Source organism: Cervus canadensis, chromosome X (genome assembly GCF_019320065.1).
Source record: "Cervus canadensis isolate Bull #8, Minnesota chromosome X, ASM1932006v1, whole genome shotgun sequence".
Lineage (NCBI taxonomy): Eukaryota > Metazoa > Chordata > Mammalia > Artiodactyla > Cervidae > Cervus > Cervus canadensis.
The window spans coordinates 132,570,636-132,586,289 of record NC_057419.1 but is presented as its reverse complement, the minus strand read 5'-3'; the positions used below and the strand labels follow the sequence as shown (position 1 = coordinate 132,586,289).

Here is a 15,654-nt window from a genome sequence, read left to right as displayed (position 1 = left end):
GTCTTTGGCTGCAAAGAATATAATCAATCTGATTTCAGTATTGACCATCTGGTGATGTCCATGTGTAGAGTCTTCTCCTGTGTTGTTGAAAGAGGGTGTTTGCTATGACCAGTGCCTTCTCTTGGCAGAACTCTATTAGCCTTTGCCCTGCTTCATTCTGTACTCCAAGGTCAAATTTGCCTGTTATTCCAGGTGTTTCTTGACTTCCCACTTTTGCATTCCAGTCCCCTATAATGAAAAGGACGTCTTTTTTGGATGTTAGTTCTAGAAGGTCTTGTAGGTCTTCATAGAGCTGTTCAACTTCAGCTTTTCGGCATTACTGATCGGGGCACAGACTTGAATTACCGTGACATTGAATGATTTGCCTTGGAAACGAACAGAGATCATTCTGTCGTTTTTGAGATTGCATCCAAGTACTGCATTTTGGACTGTCTTGTTGACTATGATGGCTACTCCATTTCTTCTAAGGGATTCCTGCCCACAGTAGTAGATATAATGGTCATCTGAGTTAAATTCACCCATTCCAGTCCGTCTTAGTTCACTGATTCCTAGAATGTCTACATTCACTCTTCTCATCTCCTGTTTGACCACTTCCAATTTTCCTTGATTCATGGACCTAACATTCCAGGTTCCTATGCAATATTGCTCTTTACAGCATCAAATCTTGCTTCTATCACCAGTCCCATTCACAACCGGTTGGCCTTAGGAAGTATCACTATGAACAAAGCTAGTGGAGGTGATGGAATTCCTGTTGAGCTATTTCAAATCCTAAAAAATGATGCTGTGAAAGTGCTGCACTCAATATGTCAGCAAATTTGGAAAACTCAGCAGTGGCCACAGGACTGGAAAAGATCAGTTTTCATTCTAATCCCAAAGAAAGGCAATGCCAAAGAATGCTCAAACTACTGCACAATTGCACTCATCTCGCATGCTAGTAAAATAATGCTTAAAATTCTCCAAGCCAGGCTTCAGCAATACGTGAACTGTGAACTTCCAGATGTTCAAACTGGTTTTATGTATGGGGAACATTCGTTCAGAGGTTGAACAGATTTTCCAAGTTCGAGAGGAACAACTGTAGGCTGTACATTTTCATTTCTGTTAAAATCCCCCAAAAAAGAGTTAAGTGAATTTTTGTCAACAGAGTTTCTTTGGTTAGCCAAGATCATGAATCCAGTGTCCTGTTGACATGCTATTACCATGATCAGCCCTAACCTACCTGTTCCTTATTGGATGCCTCTTTTTGCCTTCCCCAGCTTCTTCATAAAGGGATGTGGTTTGGTTTGTTTATATCCTATTGCCTTGTTAGAAAGGTAGAGATATTTTTTTAATCACAAAGATTGTTTACTCATCATAGACATCTTTACAAACTAAAAGTGTGCAAAGAAAGATGTTAAACAAGAATGATATTATTATCCAACTTTTCAGAGAGGTTAAGTGACCAGCCCACAGTTGCATTAGTGGTCTTCAGAATCCTACATCACACTACAGACCTCATTCTCAACCTAGTCATCGTGTTTTAAATATAATAGTTTAGTTTTAAAATATGTCTGGTGATTCCCCATTCCCTATACTCATGTTGTTGTTGTTAATTACTAAGTTGTGTCTAACTGTTTTGCGACCCCATGGACTGTAGCCCACCAGTCTCCTCTGTCCATGGGATTTCCCAGGCAAGAGTAGTGGAGTGGGTTGCCATTTCCTTCAGGGGATCTTCCTGACCCAGGGATCAAACCCACATCTCCTGCATTGGCAGGCATGTTCTTTACCACTGAGCCACCAGGGAAGCCCTCCCTATACTTAAAGTATCATCTATTTAGTATCTTAAAGATTAAAAGACAAAAAAAAAAAAAAGATTAGAAGACAAGAGAATACTATATATGTACATATATATGCTTTTGACTGAGACTCTTGCTCTGGTTTAGGATTAGTGTTTTTAGTTGATTTGCATTTCCCTGATATCTAACAATGTGGGGCATTTTTTTCATATGCTTTTGGGCCATTTGTATGTCTTCTTTGGAAAAATGTTCATCTCCTTTGCCTTTTTTTTAGTTGGATTACTTGATTTTTTATTATGGACTTGTAATAGTTCTTTATATATTTTAGTTTTTTATACATATAAGTCCCATGTCAAGTATATGATTTGCAAATATTTTCTCCCATTCCATAGGTTGTCTTTTCACTTTCTTGTTAGTGTCCTTAAGAGTTTTATGCTTTTAGCTCTTAAATTCAGGTCTGTGATCCATTTTGAGTTAATATTTTGTATATGGTATGAGGGAGAGGTTCATCTAACCATCACCCAGATCAAGATACAGAACATCTCTACCACCCTGGAAAGCTCCTTCAGGCTCCTTCACAATTGATATTTACCCTCAAGTTATATCCTGACTTCTATTACCATAGATTAGATTTGAACATCTTAAAAATGTAATCATGCAATATGTACTCCATTGTCTCTGGTTCATCATTATGTTGATGTTTTGCTTATCATGTCTATGTGATTGATCCATGTTGTCTGTGGCAGTACTTCATTCTTCTTCCTTGCTGTTTAGTATTTGAATATACCACAATTTACTTATCCATTCACCTGATAAATGACACTTGAGTTGTTTCCAGTTTGGGGCTGTTATAAATAACACTGCTATGAATATTCTTGTGTATGTCTTTTGTGGGTATATGTACTCATTTTTAATACTGAAGAGTGGATAATTCCTGAAGGCCTAGTGGTTAGGACTTGGCACTTTCACTGCTGGGGGGTAGGGGAGGGAGGAGGGCATGTTCAATCCCTGGTCAGGAAACTAAGATCCCTCAAGCTGCACAGCTTGGAAAAGAAAAAAGGAAAAAAAAAATACCCAAGAGTGAAAGTGATGAGTCAGAGGATAGAAGTCTCTTTTAGCACATCACTACACAATCTGGTAAGATTAGTTTTCGTCAGGCAGACAAAAGATTAAGAACTTTGCCCAGGGAGGAGAGTGAACAAAGACATGAAGTCAAAGCAGAGAGACTGTCTCCTCCTGGAACTAGAAGTAATTCCTTTGATTTACACCTAGGAATTGGAAGGCCAAGAGCTCTACTAAGCTCTTCCCAGGTGGCTCAGTTGGTAAAGAATCCACCTGCCAATGCAGGAGATGCAGGTTGGATCTCTGGGTCAGGAAGGTCCCCTGGAGAAGGGCATGGCAACCCACTCCAGTATTCTTGCCTGGGAAATCCCATAGACAGAGGAGCCTGGCAGGCTGCAGTCCATGGAGTTGCAAAGAGTGGACACGACTTAGCGACTAAACACCACCACCACCACCACAGTCTGTAGTCCTACCTTGAGTGTCCTTAAAGTGAGTTTGTATTAGGTTTCTTGCCTTATCTAGTCCACCCCACTCAACTGCAGAAACTAAGTCTGAGAGATAGGAAACTGATACATTGAAGGTCACAGACTGGAACTTCTTCTATTTGCCATGATTTTTTCAAAATAATTGTGGTGACTTGGTAAAGACGTCCACAGTTTCAGAATTTTTGAAGCACTTAACCCTTTTTGTACCTGTTTTACCTTGTCTTGTACTGTTTATCATAGTCTTTAAAGCACCTAATCTCAATTCCTAATACTACAAATACATACTCATTGTACTTTCAACTATTTTAAGATTCTGAGAGTGATTCTTCAGTGCCTAAATATTTCTAAATCCTGTTCCCAAAGCAGCTTTGGTTTGCTGGTTTGGTTTTGATTTTTTTGCTCGTTGCTTAAATTTTTCTTCTTAATGATACTCTGCTATTGAGTTGTGTTAATGAAAATAATTAAAGTCTGTGATTTTTTTCCTCACCAATTTTCATTTCAGATGATACAATATTCCAAAATCCCATGGTACAAGAAGCTATACGAATGGGATTCAGTTTCAAGGACATTAAGAAAACAATGGAGGGGAAAATTCAGACATCTGGGAGCAACTATAAATCACTTGAGGTTCTGGTTGCAGATCTAGTGAATGCTCAGAAAGACAATACACAAGATGAATCAAGTCAGACTTCATTACAGAAAGGTATGCATGCCTGTGTTGTAAAAGCAAGACACACCTAGTATTTCATTATGGATAGTATCTTATATGACTATGTGGCCCATGTATTTCCCCTTGGATAAATGTTTTTTTAAACTTTTTATTATGAAAGATGTCAAACATACTCAAAAGTGGAGAGAACAGTATAATGAACCCTCAGATACCCATCAGCCAGCTTCAATAATTGTCAACACTTTTTCAATCTTGCTTCCTTTCTTCCCCCAACTTTGTTTTTTGCTGTAGTATTTCAGAGTAAATCCCAGACATCCTGTATACCACTTGCCTATAAATACTTCAATAACTAGGGACTTTTTTTTTTTTTTAACATGACCTTAATACTGTGTGTTAATCTGCTCAGACTGTTATAACAATACCATAGACTGGGTGGCTTAGACAGCAGACATTTGTTTCTCATACTTCTGGAGGCTGGGAAGTCCAAGGTGCAGGCAGATTTGGTTCCTGGTGAAAACTCTCTTCTAGGCTGGCAGATGGCTGCCTTCTCTGTGTCCTCGCTTGGCCAAGAGAGATGGCATTCTGCTTTCTGTTCCTCTTATAAGAACATTGATCCCATCATGGAGTCCCATCATCATGACCCCATGTAAACCAAATCACCTTTCGAAGGCCCTACCTCTAAGCACCATCACATAGAGTGTGAGGGCTTCAACGTGAGTTTTGGAGAGAAAGACATTTAGCCCATAATATACTGTTGTCACACTTAACAGAATTAACAGTAATCCCATAATATCATCTGAAATTCAGTTGATTTTAATTTTCCTCATCATCTTAAAATGTTTTTACATTTGATTTGTTCTGATCAGGATCCAAATAAGATCTACTGATCTATTAATTTTTAAAAGTGTAAGTTTATGCTCTATTTTAGGTAAAGAACAACAAAGGCTAACTTTTATCATTTCGTGTAGATTCTAAGTTTTGTAGTTGAAACTGCTTGGATTTAAGAGTATTTTGCAACTTTCCACATGATATAAATATGTAAAAGGGTCATACTGCTAAATAGAGCTTGAATTAAATGCATTTTAATACTGTGATTCATATACAAAGTGTGTTGAATAATGTAGAAGTATATAATCATTCTCTAGCTTTTCACCACCTCTACCAAAAAATCAGAATTCTCCAAGTGCTAATGAACTTAAAAGTTCACTTATTTTGCTCTTTACATTCAAGACCCTTTTGATCTTTAAGTTATTTCAGATGCTTTTGAAACATTATTCAGATAATCAACTAAGTCATAAAGCAGTATAATATTGATGAGTTTTAAATTACTCTAGTTGGTGTAGAAGATTCAGCAGAAAGTAGACTACTCTTTTCCTTAAAGATACATTTATTTAAAACCTATAATAGCTCCTCTTGTCTTGGCGATGGTGAAACAAATCATTTACTTTGTGATACAAGTGACTGTGTCATTTTCCCCTGCATCTTCACCACATCTCAAACTTAATTTAAGTTTGACAGTAAGGTGTTAGTTTTTATACCTGAAGGTGTTTACAGCAGAAAGACTTAGTGGGTTGCAGTAGGAAGAGAACAAAGGACAGGGTGCATCGGGGGATGTCTCTATTCAACGGGAGTTTGTGGGAGGTTCTCATCATTACTGAGATTACAAGCCGGGGTCGTGTGGGAAAGAGGGCCTAAGTTAATGCCAGTTCTTAAGGGCACGCGTTAGAATTCATCAGTTGACGTCTCCTTAGTCTCACAAAATTGAGAGGCAGGTCATTGATACAGGCAAGCTTTTCATGAGGGGGCTGCTGTCTATTTCTCCTCCCAAAAGCTGATGAGGAAAACTGGCACTAAGATCTTTTAATTCTGTACAAAATAGAGGGTGGGCCTAATTGAAGTAAAAGCAGATGAAATTTATTAGAAAAAATATAATGTTATTGTTACTCACTAAGAAATCCTAGATTCAATACTAGCTTTTATACCATTGTCTCTGTAACAGAGAATACCCCAGTCTTCTAAAGTGAAGTTGCTCAGTCGTGTCCGACTCTTTGTGACCCCATGGACTGTAGCCTACCAGGCTCCTCCGTCCATGGAATTTTCCAGGCAAGAGTACTGGAGTGGGTTGTAAAGATAGTACCAAATTAGTATCTTTTCCCCTTTCTTTTTAAAAATGGCATTGTATGATATAAAGCCCTTTACTTCATGTGTGTGGTAAGACACTTATTTTAATCCTTACATATATATGATAGAACGTAATGTAAAAATCAAATAACCCATGCACATTTCTTATCAGTCTGTCTTTCCACATAGATCTGCTCTGATTGGAACATGAATAACATCAGTTTATTCTACAAGTGGTTTATATTAATGTAGTAAAAATATTAGCAGATACCATGAAAAATTATCTAGCTATTGCCTTTATTGCTATGTGCCAGGTACCTCCCAACCTAGAAGAGGGTTTTGTGGCACGTAGAAGGGGAAGGGTGGCTCAGGAAAAGATGTAGAACCCAGTGGTTACTCTTTAGGCTAGAGTGAAGTAAAAAACTCTTAGTCTGGAAAAAAATGCCCAGAGCATCACCATCTCAAGTAAGTGTCTGTATGCACTGTAATATGGAACTGTAAACAATCAGAACCAATCAGAACCAAAGGAACCTTAAAGATCCTATAATAGTTTTCATTACTTCAGAGAAAACTGAGGTGCTGATGAACTGTTACTCAAGATCACACAGATAGTTGGGAATAAAATTCCGGTTTCCTGACTTACGATCCAGTGTTGTTTTTTGTTTTTTTTTTTTAATTGTGGGTAATTCCCTGGTGGTCCTATGGTTAGGACTTGACACTTTTAGTACCAAAGACCCAGGTTCAATCCCTGGTCCAGGAGGTAAGATCCCACAAGTCACGTGGTGTGGCAAAAAAAAAGATAAATGCACATAAAATTTACCCTCTGAGCCATTTTTAAGTGTACAGTTCAGTAGTTTTAAGTACATTCACATTGTTGTGCAGTCAATCTCCAGAGTTCTTTTCATCTACAAAACTGAAACTCTTTATCTATTAAACAGCTTCCATTTTCCCGTTCCCCTGGCAGCCACCATTCTGCTTTCTGTCTCTGTAAATTTGACTACTGTAGGTATCTGATTCAATGTCCTTTTTTATTCATTGTAGCATCACATGCAAAAGTAATGTGTAAATTAATTGTTTTCCTCTTCATAATTTTTTTTTGGATTACAAAGGTACTTTTATAAAACACTTCAAAGGGGTAGTCCCCTCACCCCCAGGACTGGCCTGGGGGAGAGAGACTACCTGAGAGGAGGGAACCCCAAAAGAGACCTGCTGTGGACTCCGGGCAAAAGGAATGCCTGGGTACTGGGGGCTGTGAGCGTGACAGGAGGAAGTGTAGTGGGACAGGCTCCAGGCACACAGGCGAAGTGCGAGAAGATTGGACAAAAAGCCACAAAGTTACCTGGGTTGCTTCTTTTCATTTGCCTTTTTCAGCTTTTGCTGCCTGATCTCCGAGTCCTTCTGCTTGTGGACCACAGCAGAAAGCTTGTCATCTCAGTGTTTTCTCTTAACCAAGTCACTCTGCTTTTCCATATTCCTCTGGCAGGCTGGCTTTCGCTGGTTACCACAGTCTTGGTGATGGCAGAAATATACACTATTCTGACTTTTTTGGTCAGATGCATCCATATAATATAAATCAGTTTATAATGCCATCCCTTTACTTTTGTTTTTTTGCTTTGCCCCGAATGCCTTTTTCCTGTTTGTATACCTAATCTTATTCCCCATTGCACCCCCTATTCCCTAAACCCATTTCTTGAATTTGTCCTTCAAGGCTCAGCTCAAAGGTCACTCTTTGAAGTTTCCCCAAAGACCCATAGCACACTTCGCAGCGTCCTCTTCTCTACTCTCTCTGTTAAAGCATTTGTAACGTTGTTTTGGAACTTTTTCTGTCCCCTCCTATCTGTTAGGCTTCTTGAGGACAGGCAGTTTATCTTTCTTATCTCTATGTTCCATATTTGAGTTTTGAATTATGCCCAGGAGGTTGCCTTTTAAGAAAAAAAGGGATCAAATAATCCTTTTCTCCATGACTAGCCAAGAAAACCTTACTGAAGCAATTCTGGTATCTTTTTCCAGGTTAAAACCTTTCACTGGCTCTGGGGCCCTCGGTGTCAAGTCCAAACCCCTTTACATGGGTTACCAGATCCTTCATGACCAGGCTCCTGCTAACCTTCTCCAGCCTCATGCTATAGTCTCATGCTAGTTCCCCTTTACATTCTCTTCCCAAACCTTACCTGTGCACCTGCAGGCCTCATTCTGTTTCTCTCCTTGGAGCCTGCCTATATCATTTCCTCTGCCCAGAGCCCTCTTCTCCCACTGCTCTTGTCCCCCAAGGTCTAAGGCCTTCTTCCTCTCTTAGTTTACTCCTACTTATCCTTTAGGACCCAATTTAGGTATAATTTTTTTCTGGAAGGCCTTCCCTCTGTGTTTGTGTACATGGATACACAGCCTTCCTACATTCTTCATAACATATTGTAATTACTTTAATCATTACATTGTATTATAATTTCCTGCCTGCTTGTGTTCCTGACTTGTCTATGAATAGATTAGGAGCCCAGGATCCATATATGTGTTAATCTATCTCTAATGCCTAGAACCTAGCTAAGTGTTCCATAAGCATTTGTTGAATAAAATTAAACCACTATTTCCCAAACTTGTTTTCAAAATAGTGTTCCCCAGAATGTTAAGAGATGTCATGAAAAAGGAGCTCTGTAGTTAAATAGGGAATGCATTTTGAATTTCTAAGAGGGCATATATGCTTTATTATACTGCCCTCAACTTGATAGCCATGGTTCAGAAATGCCAGTGTGCTCAACACCAGAAATATTAGATTGAGTGAATGGGGCCCAGGAATCTATTGTTTTTTTTTTTAATGCCCCTAGTCATTCTCATGTGAAGCTAAATTTGGAAACCACTGGTATACAGTGATCACAAAGATTGTTAAAATATGTAATACATTTGGAATCATGCCTAGCACATAGTAGAAGTGCTGTATTACTTTTAACTGCTGCTATTACTGATGTTGTTGTCATAGTTATATATGATTGTGAAACATATTCTTGTGCCACATTTGTTAACATTTCTCAAAACTAAGTTTGACAAAGGCTGAATTAAACAAGAACTTCAGTGCCACCTGTATATTGATAACGCCCAGGTTTCTATCTTTAGCCCTGATTTCTTCTGACCTTAAGACTTAACTCTCCGATCACCTACTGGACATTTTTATATGGATGCCCTGCAAACACTTCAGAAATATCTTAAAAATCCCAAACCTGTACCTCCATTTTTATTTCCTATTGGCACTACCATCCCCTTGTCAGCCATGCTAGAAATCTTTTTTTTTTTTTTCATGCTAGAAATCTTGAAATCAACTTTATTTCCTTTTTCTTCCTCACCCTTCACATCTAATCACTAAATCCTACTTGTCCTATTTCATAAGTGGCCCTCCACTTCCATCTCTCCATTTCTGGAATAAGCCGTGCCCTTTCAATATGCTGCTACTTTTACCTAACCCTTGCTTCTCTGCTTAGCAAATTGCTGTTTTTAAATGTCACTCTTCCATTTCCCCCCTTCCCCACCCAACAGCCACCAACCTGTGAAACCTTCCCCACCTAACCTGAACAGAACTTGTTCTGTTGCCTTGTCCCAGAGCACTTTGTCTGTAACTTTATTACAGCACTTATCACTCTGTACTTTGTGCTTACTTCTGTAGCTTCAGCTCACATCCTTCTCTCCCACTAGCCTGTGAACTGCTTAAGAGTAGATGCCATGTGTGAGTTATCCCATCTCCTGACACTTGACCAGCGTTCAGCACATAGTAGGGGTTCACACTGTTTCAGTGAATTTAACCAACTCAGAAAGTCTAAAATTAACACGTTTTTTTCTCTTTGTACAGACATTAGTACTGAAGAGCAGCTAAGGCTCCTGCAAGAGGAGAAGGTTTGCAAAATCTGTATGGATAGAAATATTGCTGTCGTCTTTATTCCTTGTGGACATCTGGTCACTTGTAAACAGTGTGCTGAAGCACTTGACAAGTGTCCCATGTGCTACACAGTCATTACTTTCAAGCAAAAAATTTTCATGTCATAATCTAACTACAGTAGGCGTCTTATGTTCTTATTACCCTGATTGAATGTGTGATGTGAACCAACTTGAAGAAATCAGCATTGAATTCCATTAGCATTTGCTGCAAAGTAGGAAGAAAATGTAAACTGCGATGTTATAGTTGGCAGTCTAAATTTTGAATTTCTGGATTTTTCAGGATGTTAACTGTATTAGCTGTTCTATTTTTTTCCCACTGTTATTTAATTGAAACCCTAGACTAACCAAGCATCATATTGTAACTGATCACAATGTGTGTTTTATAGTACACTTAGTTTTCTAAATGTAAGTGAATTAATCAATTGAATTTTTCATTCATTTTGGATAGGCTTAACAAATAGAGCATTCTGTATGAATGTGGAGATTAGAGTTAATCTCCCCAATCACATAATTTGTTTTGTGTGAAAAAGGAATGAACTGTTCCACACTGGTGGAAAGATGGAGATGATTTTTAGATGTTTGTGTTTTAGGATTTTGTCTATTTTCTTTTAAATTATATGCATGTACTTGGGTGGATGATTTTTTTTAATGATTTTGCCATTGTTAAAAGGGTATTTAATGATTGAATACCATTTAGCCTACATGTACTGACATAAAAAGACATCAGAGGTATATCAAGTGGCAAAACACTATGTGTAGAATGAGCCAAGTGAAGGTGTGTGTATTTTATATACGTATAGAACAGAAGATTGGAAAGATAGGCACCAAACTGTTAAATGTGGTTTCTCTTGAAAGGGGGTGGGGGGATGGGTCCCAGAGGGGCTTTATAAGGGCCTTTCACTTTCTACTTTTTTCATTTTGTTCTGTTTGAATTTTTTATAAGTATTATTACTTTTGTAATCAAAATTTTTAGAAAGTATTTTACTGATTTAAAGGCTTAGGCATGTTCAAACGCCTGCAAAACTACTTATTGCTCAGCTTTAGTTTTCCTAATCCAAGAAGGCAGGGCAGTTAACCTTTTTGGTGCCAATGTGAAATTTAAATGTTTATATGTTTTTCCTGCTTTGTGGATGAAAAATATTTCTGAGTGGTAGTTTTCTGACAGGTAGACCATGTCTTCTCTTGTTTCAAAATAAATATTCCTGATTTTGTAAAATGAAATATAAAATATGTCTCAGATCTTCCAATTAATTAGTAAGGATTCATCTTTAATCCTTGCTAGTTTAAGCCTGCCTAAGTCACTTTACTAAAAGATCTTTGTTAACCCAGTATTTTAAACATCTGTCAGCTTATGTAGGTAAAAGTAGAAGCATGTTTGTACACTGCTCGTAGTTATAGTAACAGCTTTCCATGTTGAGATTCTCATATCTTGTATCTTAAAGTTTCATGTGAATTTTTACCGTTAGGATGCTTAAGATGTATATAGGATAAAATGTCAAGTCTTCACCTAAGTTTTTTGTTTTCTTGTCTAGTAATAGTAGCAGATACTTCTGGAATGTTCTCCCAAGATCCTTAAAAACTTCTTGGAAACTATAAAATACTGACAAGAAAAGAAGAATAGTTTTTTGACTATTAAAGAGAAAATAAAGCTTGAGTAAGAATCAATATAGGTTAAAAAGATAAAAGTTTAAAAACGCCTCATAGAACACCCAGGCAAAGATCCTCACAACAACCTGTTGTAGAGGTGAGTGAGGCATTTTACTGTAGAGAAAAGTTTGAGAGTAAAACTGTCAGTAGTTATATTTTTTTGTATTTTCTAAGAGAAAGAGTATTGTTATGTTCTCTTAACCTCTGTTAATTACTACTTTGATATTCATTTAAAGCATTACAAATTTAAATGAGAATTTTTAAAGTCAAATAATGACCGTCCTGTTTTTGTTTTACTATGTAAATCCTCAGTTCTTTACTTTTGGACTTCCTTCCACTTAGATTTAGTTATATATTCATTAAAAGTTAAACTTTATATGTATAATCTAAGCTTTAAATTTAAACAAATTACAAGGGGAGAAAAGTGTTAAAGGTTTAAAAATGTGTTTTCCAGGACACGTCAGCTCCAAGTCAGGTAGTTGGTTCAATCTAGTTGTTGTCCAAGGACTGAATTGCTTTAACATAAGGTTTTCCAGTTCTGGGAGCCTCAGTTCTTTAAAACTCTTAAAACTTGTATGTTTAGACTTAAGCAAGACCTTTTTTCTCCCCATGAGCTGTGAAATTTAATGCATGAAGCTGATGTGGCTAACAAGTTTATTTTAAGAATTGTTTAGAAATGCTGTTGCTTCAGCGCTCCAACTTCTAATCAAATTTTTAAAGACTTACCAATGTTTGCCTGTGTTTGCACTATGAAAAGCACTGGATCCTTCCCATCTCTTTGTACAAAGAATGATCACTTGCAAGGTCAAAAATACAGCCAGAAAAAAAAATACAGCCAGATCCAAATCTCAGCCTCCCCCTTCCCCAAATAGTTCTCAGTATCTCCATGTAGACTTCCTTTTCTGTATAAAGTTCACTCTAAGATTTCAAAGGCACCGCCTATTTTACTACATCTTAGTCATGTGAAGTCAAGTTTTATAATAAATAGTTGTCTTTATTCATAATAATCTGGTGTGTTGATCAAAAGCCTTGTCTTAATTTTTGAGAAATGAGTTTAGTGTTTATAAATTCCAGTTTATTAAGTAATGGCTTTGTATTACCTTTCCTCCTAGATTTTCATTTATTTTCCCTTGGGTTAGGGGCTAAGATGGAGTAGGGTGGGTGTAGTGAATGTATGTGATGTGATTTGGCCCTGTGTATTACAATCTTTTGTTGTTTTATCATTTAAATGTTGGTAGTTTTCTTCTTGGTTTTCATTTTAGTGGATAAAATTGGTATTTTGAATGGAGACTACCACCACAGCATTAGTTCCACATATTGTACCCTTTAGACTGAAATCATTGTTTTATTTCCTGATTACCCAGTTGGTTGAATATGGGGGAAAGGGGTGGAGGGATTGGAGAAATAGGATAGGTTGTATATTGTTTCCATTAGAGAAAGAAGAAAATGGGATGGAATATTTGACAGATATGGTTTTTAGCCACATCTGGTTTAGAAAAGAGGAAAAGAGGTAACCATTTCTTCATCTGTGAATTGCAAATAGTACCTGTCTTACAAAATTATAAGGGTTGAAGGAGACCGTATGTGTAAAATACTTGTTATAAATGTTAATTCCCTTCCTGACACTTTTTTACCTTCCATGGATTTGCCTTGACTCTGGAAATTAGGGCTAAAACTTAGATAATAACTCTTTCACTGACTCTTAATTCATCTTTCTCATTGTTTGTCATAGTTAAGATGCAAATTACAGTACACAAGTAGGTCAAATCCTTAAAAATATTTAAATTCCTTTTTTAAAAACTTGAAAAAATATTACCAAATTTAGTTGAGCTTTTCTAATAGAAACAATTGGCTTAGTCCCACTTTTATAATCAGTTTCAGTTTGACTTAGCACAGTGTGCATTTCACTTGCAGCATAACAGAATCATAGGATGTCAGCTAGAAGTGACCTTAGAGAGTATCTAATTCATCCCCCCCTTTTTTTTCTCTTCTCTTCTTTTTTTTGGCATTTATTTATATTAATTGGAGGCTAATTACTTTACAATATTGTAGTGGTTTTTGCCATACAAAGATGAACCATCTGAGGCTCAAAGGTGAAATGATTTGTTCAAAGCTCCATAGCTAATTAGTGATAGCCCAGACTGGGACATATTTTGACGGTGAAAAACTTCAAGCTACCTCTCTAGGGAGGTCTCAAATGTTTATTTTTTCAACTATTCTTTGTTCTATACCATAAAATTCACTACATATTAAATGACACTTTATAACTAATACAGTAGGACAATCTTAAATACATATGGCTTCAAATTGTACAATACTGCATTAATGTTTTGGTGGTAAGATTCTATTTTGAAGTCTAAAGTTTGTAGAAATGCGTATAGATTTTTTTTCATTTACTACATTCTTCTTGTGTATCATTAATTGTGTATCATTGTGTTTGTGTATCATTTAAAATTACTGTGTAAGTATATTTTGTCATTCTGTCTATGCTTAGCAACAAATTTGCACTTTTTATTTGATGTAGCAAAGGCTTTAATGTAATTTTTGTTAGAAGATTTTGCATTACCTTTATACTTTATATCTAACCTGACAGAGTGACTGATTCTTATGTCATTGTAATACTGTTGTGAATAATCACGTGAAATGTGTGAGATAGAGTACTATATTTGTGCATATAATTTTATGGCTGTTTTCATTTAGTAGAAACCTTTCCATCAGTATGGAAAACTAAGAAAATTGCTTTCTACTGTATAATCTGGCAGTCATCATAGATTAAAGCTTATTTTTCTGTGAATAAAAGCTTATCCAATAAAGCACTATTCTTTAAGATGATATCTTATTACTTTGTATTTGTTTCACGTCCTCAAAAAAAAAATAAAATAGCCCTCTTAAAAATATTAATACTAAAATGTAACCTCCCAAATATATCCTATGCCATTATGGGGCCAGACATTAAGGTACACATCAAGTCATGTGATATTAAAAAAAAGACATCTGCTTTCACATTAGTTTATAGAATTCTATAAGTACATGAAAAGTTTATTTTTAGTTTTGTGTAAAAATATGAAACTCCCTCTCCACAAAGATTGGCCTGGTTGACTCAAGAGATACTACAGTCACCTTAACAAGGCTTGAATAAGCAAGAGACCTAAAAAGCCACTACCCCTTTGAGGCAGGCAGCAGAGAAGAATTTTTGTGAGTCTACAGAAGCAGCTGCCCAGAGTTTCAGAAACTGCAAGCAAATCTGGTAGGATAAAAAGCAAGGGAATTAAAAAAAAAAACAAGGGAATTGTAATTATCCTTCAATAAAAAACTAATTAGGAAAAAAGTGAGGGAATAAAGGCTTCTCAAAGGGAGAGGGAAATTTAGAAAAGGGCATTTCAAGTGCTATTTCCCCTACCCCTTCCTACCCACAATGGAGGTTCCTAAATTGAGAGTTGTATTTTAGGCCTAGTCTGTATTATTTAGTTTTACTAAGCTGTGTCTGACTCTTTCTTACAGACTCTATGGACTGTAGCCCACCAGGCTTCTGTCCATGGGATTTCCCAGGCGAGAATACTGCAGTGGGTTGCCATTTCCTTCTCCATGGGATCTTCCCAACCCAGGGATCGAACCCATGTCTCCTGCATTGGCAGGTGGGTTCTTTACCACTGAGCCACCAGGGAAGCCCCATCTGTATAGTGACTGATTATCAAATTCCTGACTGTTACCACTGTTATCTGAGATACCATAAGACTGTTGTAAATGTAGTCCACATTTCTTACATGTCAGCTATACTTTCAATGAATATTGATGAAGATGTGAATTTTCAAAGCTTTCTCTTACAAAAATTTTCAAACTTACATAAAAGTAGAAATGAAAATATAATGAACTTCCTAATCATCATTCAGCTTCAACAAATAATATTTTGCCAGTCTTGTTTCATCTAGGACTCTCCCTCCCTTTATTTTTAAAATTTATTTATTGTTGATATATTTTAAAG

The 15,654-nt window shown here is 36.8% G+C and overlaps 1 protein-coding gene and 1 pseudogene across 5 annotated transcripts in view; one reads left to right on the top strand and one right to left on the bottom strand.

The window, feature by feature from the left end:
- The window catches only part of LOC122434599 (X-linked inhibitor of apoptosis), a 39,886-nt gene extending 25,382 nt beyond the window's left edge, over nucleotides 1–14,504 (top strand). For all 5 annotated transcript variants that reach the window (XM_043458146.1, XM_043458148.1, XM_043458143.1 and 2 more), the window contains 2 exons: nucleotides 3,822–4,022; nucleotides 9,940–14,504. In XM_043458146.1, coding sequence (XP_043314081.1) covers nucleotides 3,822–4,022; nucleotides 9,940–10,133 — 395 coding nt within the window. In that variant the 3' untranslated portion in view covers nucleotides 10,134–14,504. The remainder of the gene's footprint in view (nucleotides 1–3,821; nucleotides 4,023–9,939) is intronic.
- Nucleotides 7,446–7,607, bottom strand: LOC122434600 (annotated as a pseudogene).
- Nucleotides 14,505–15,654: the final 1,150 nt, after the last annotated feature.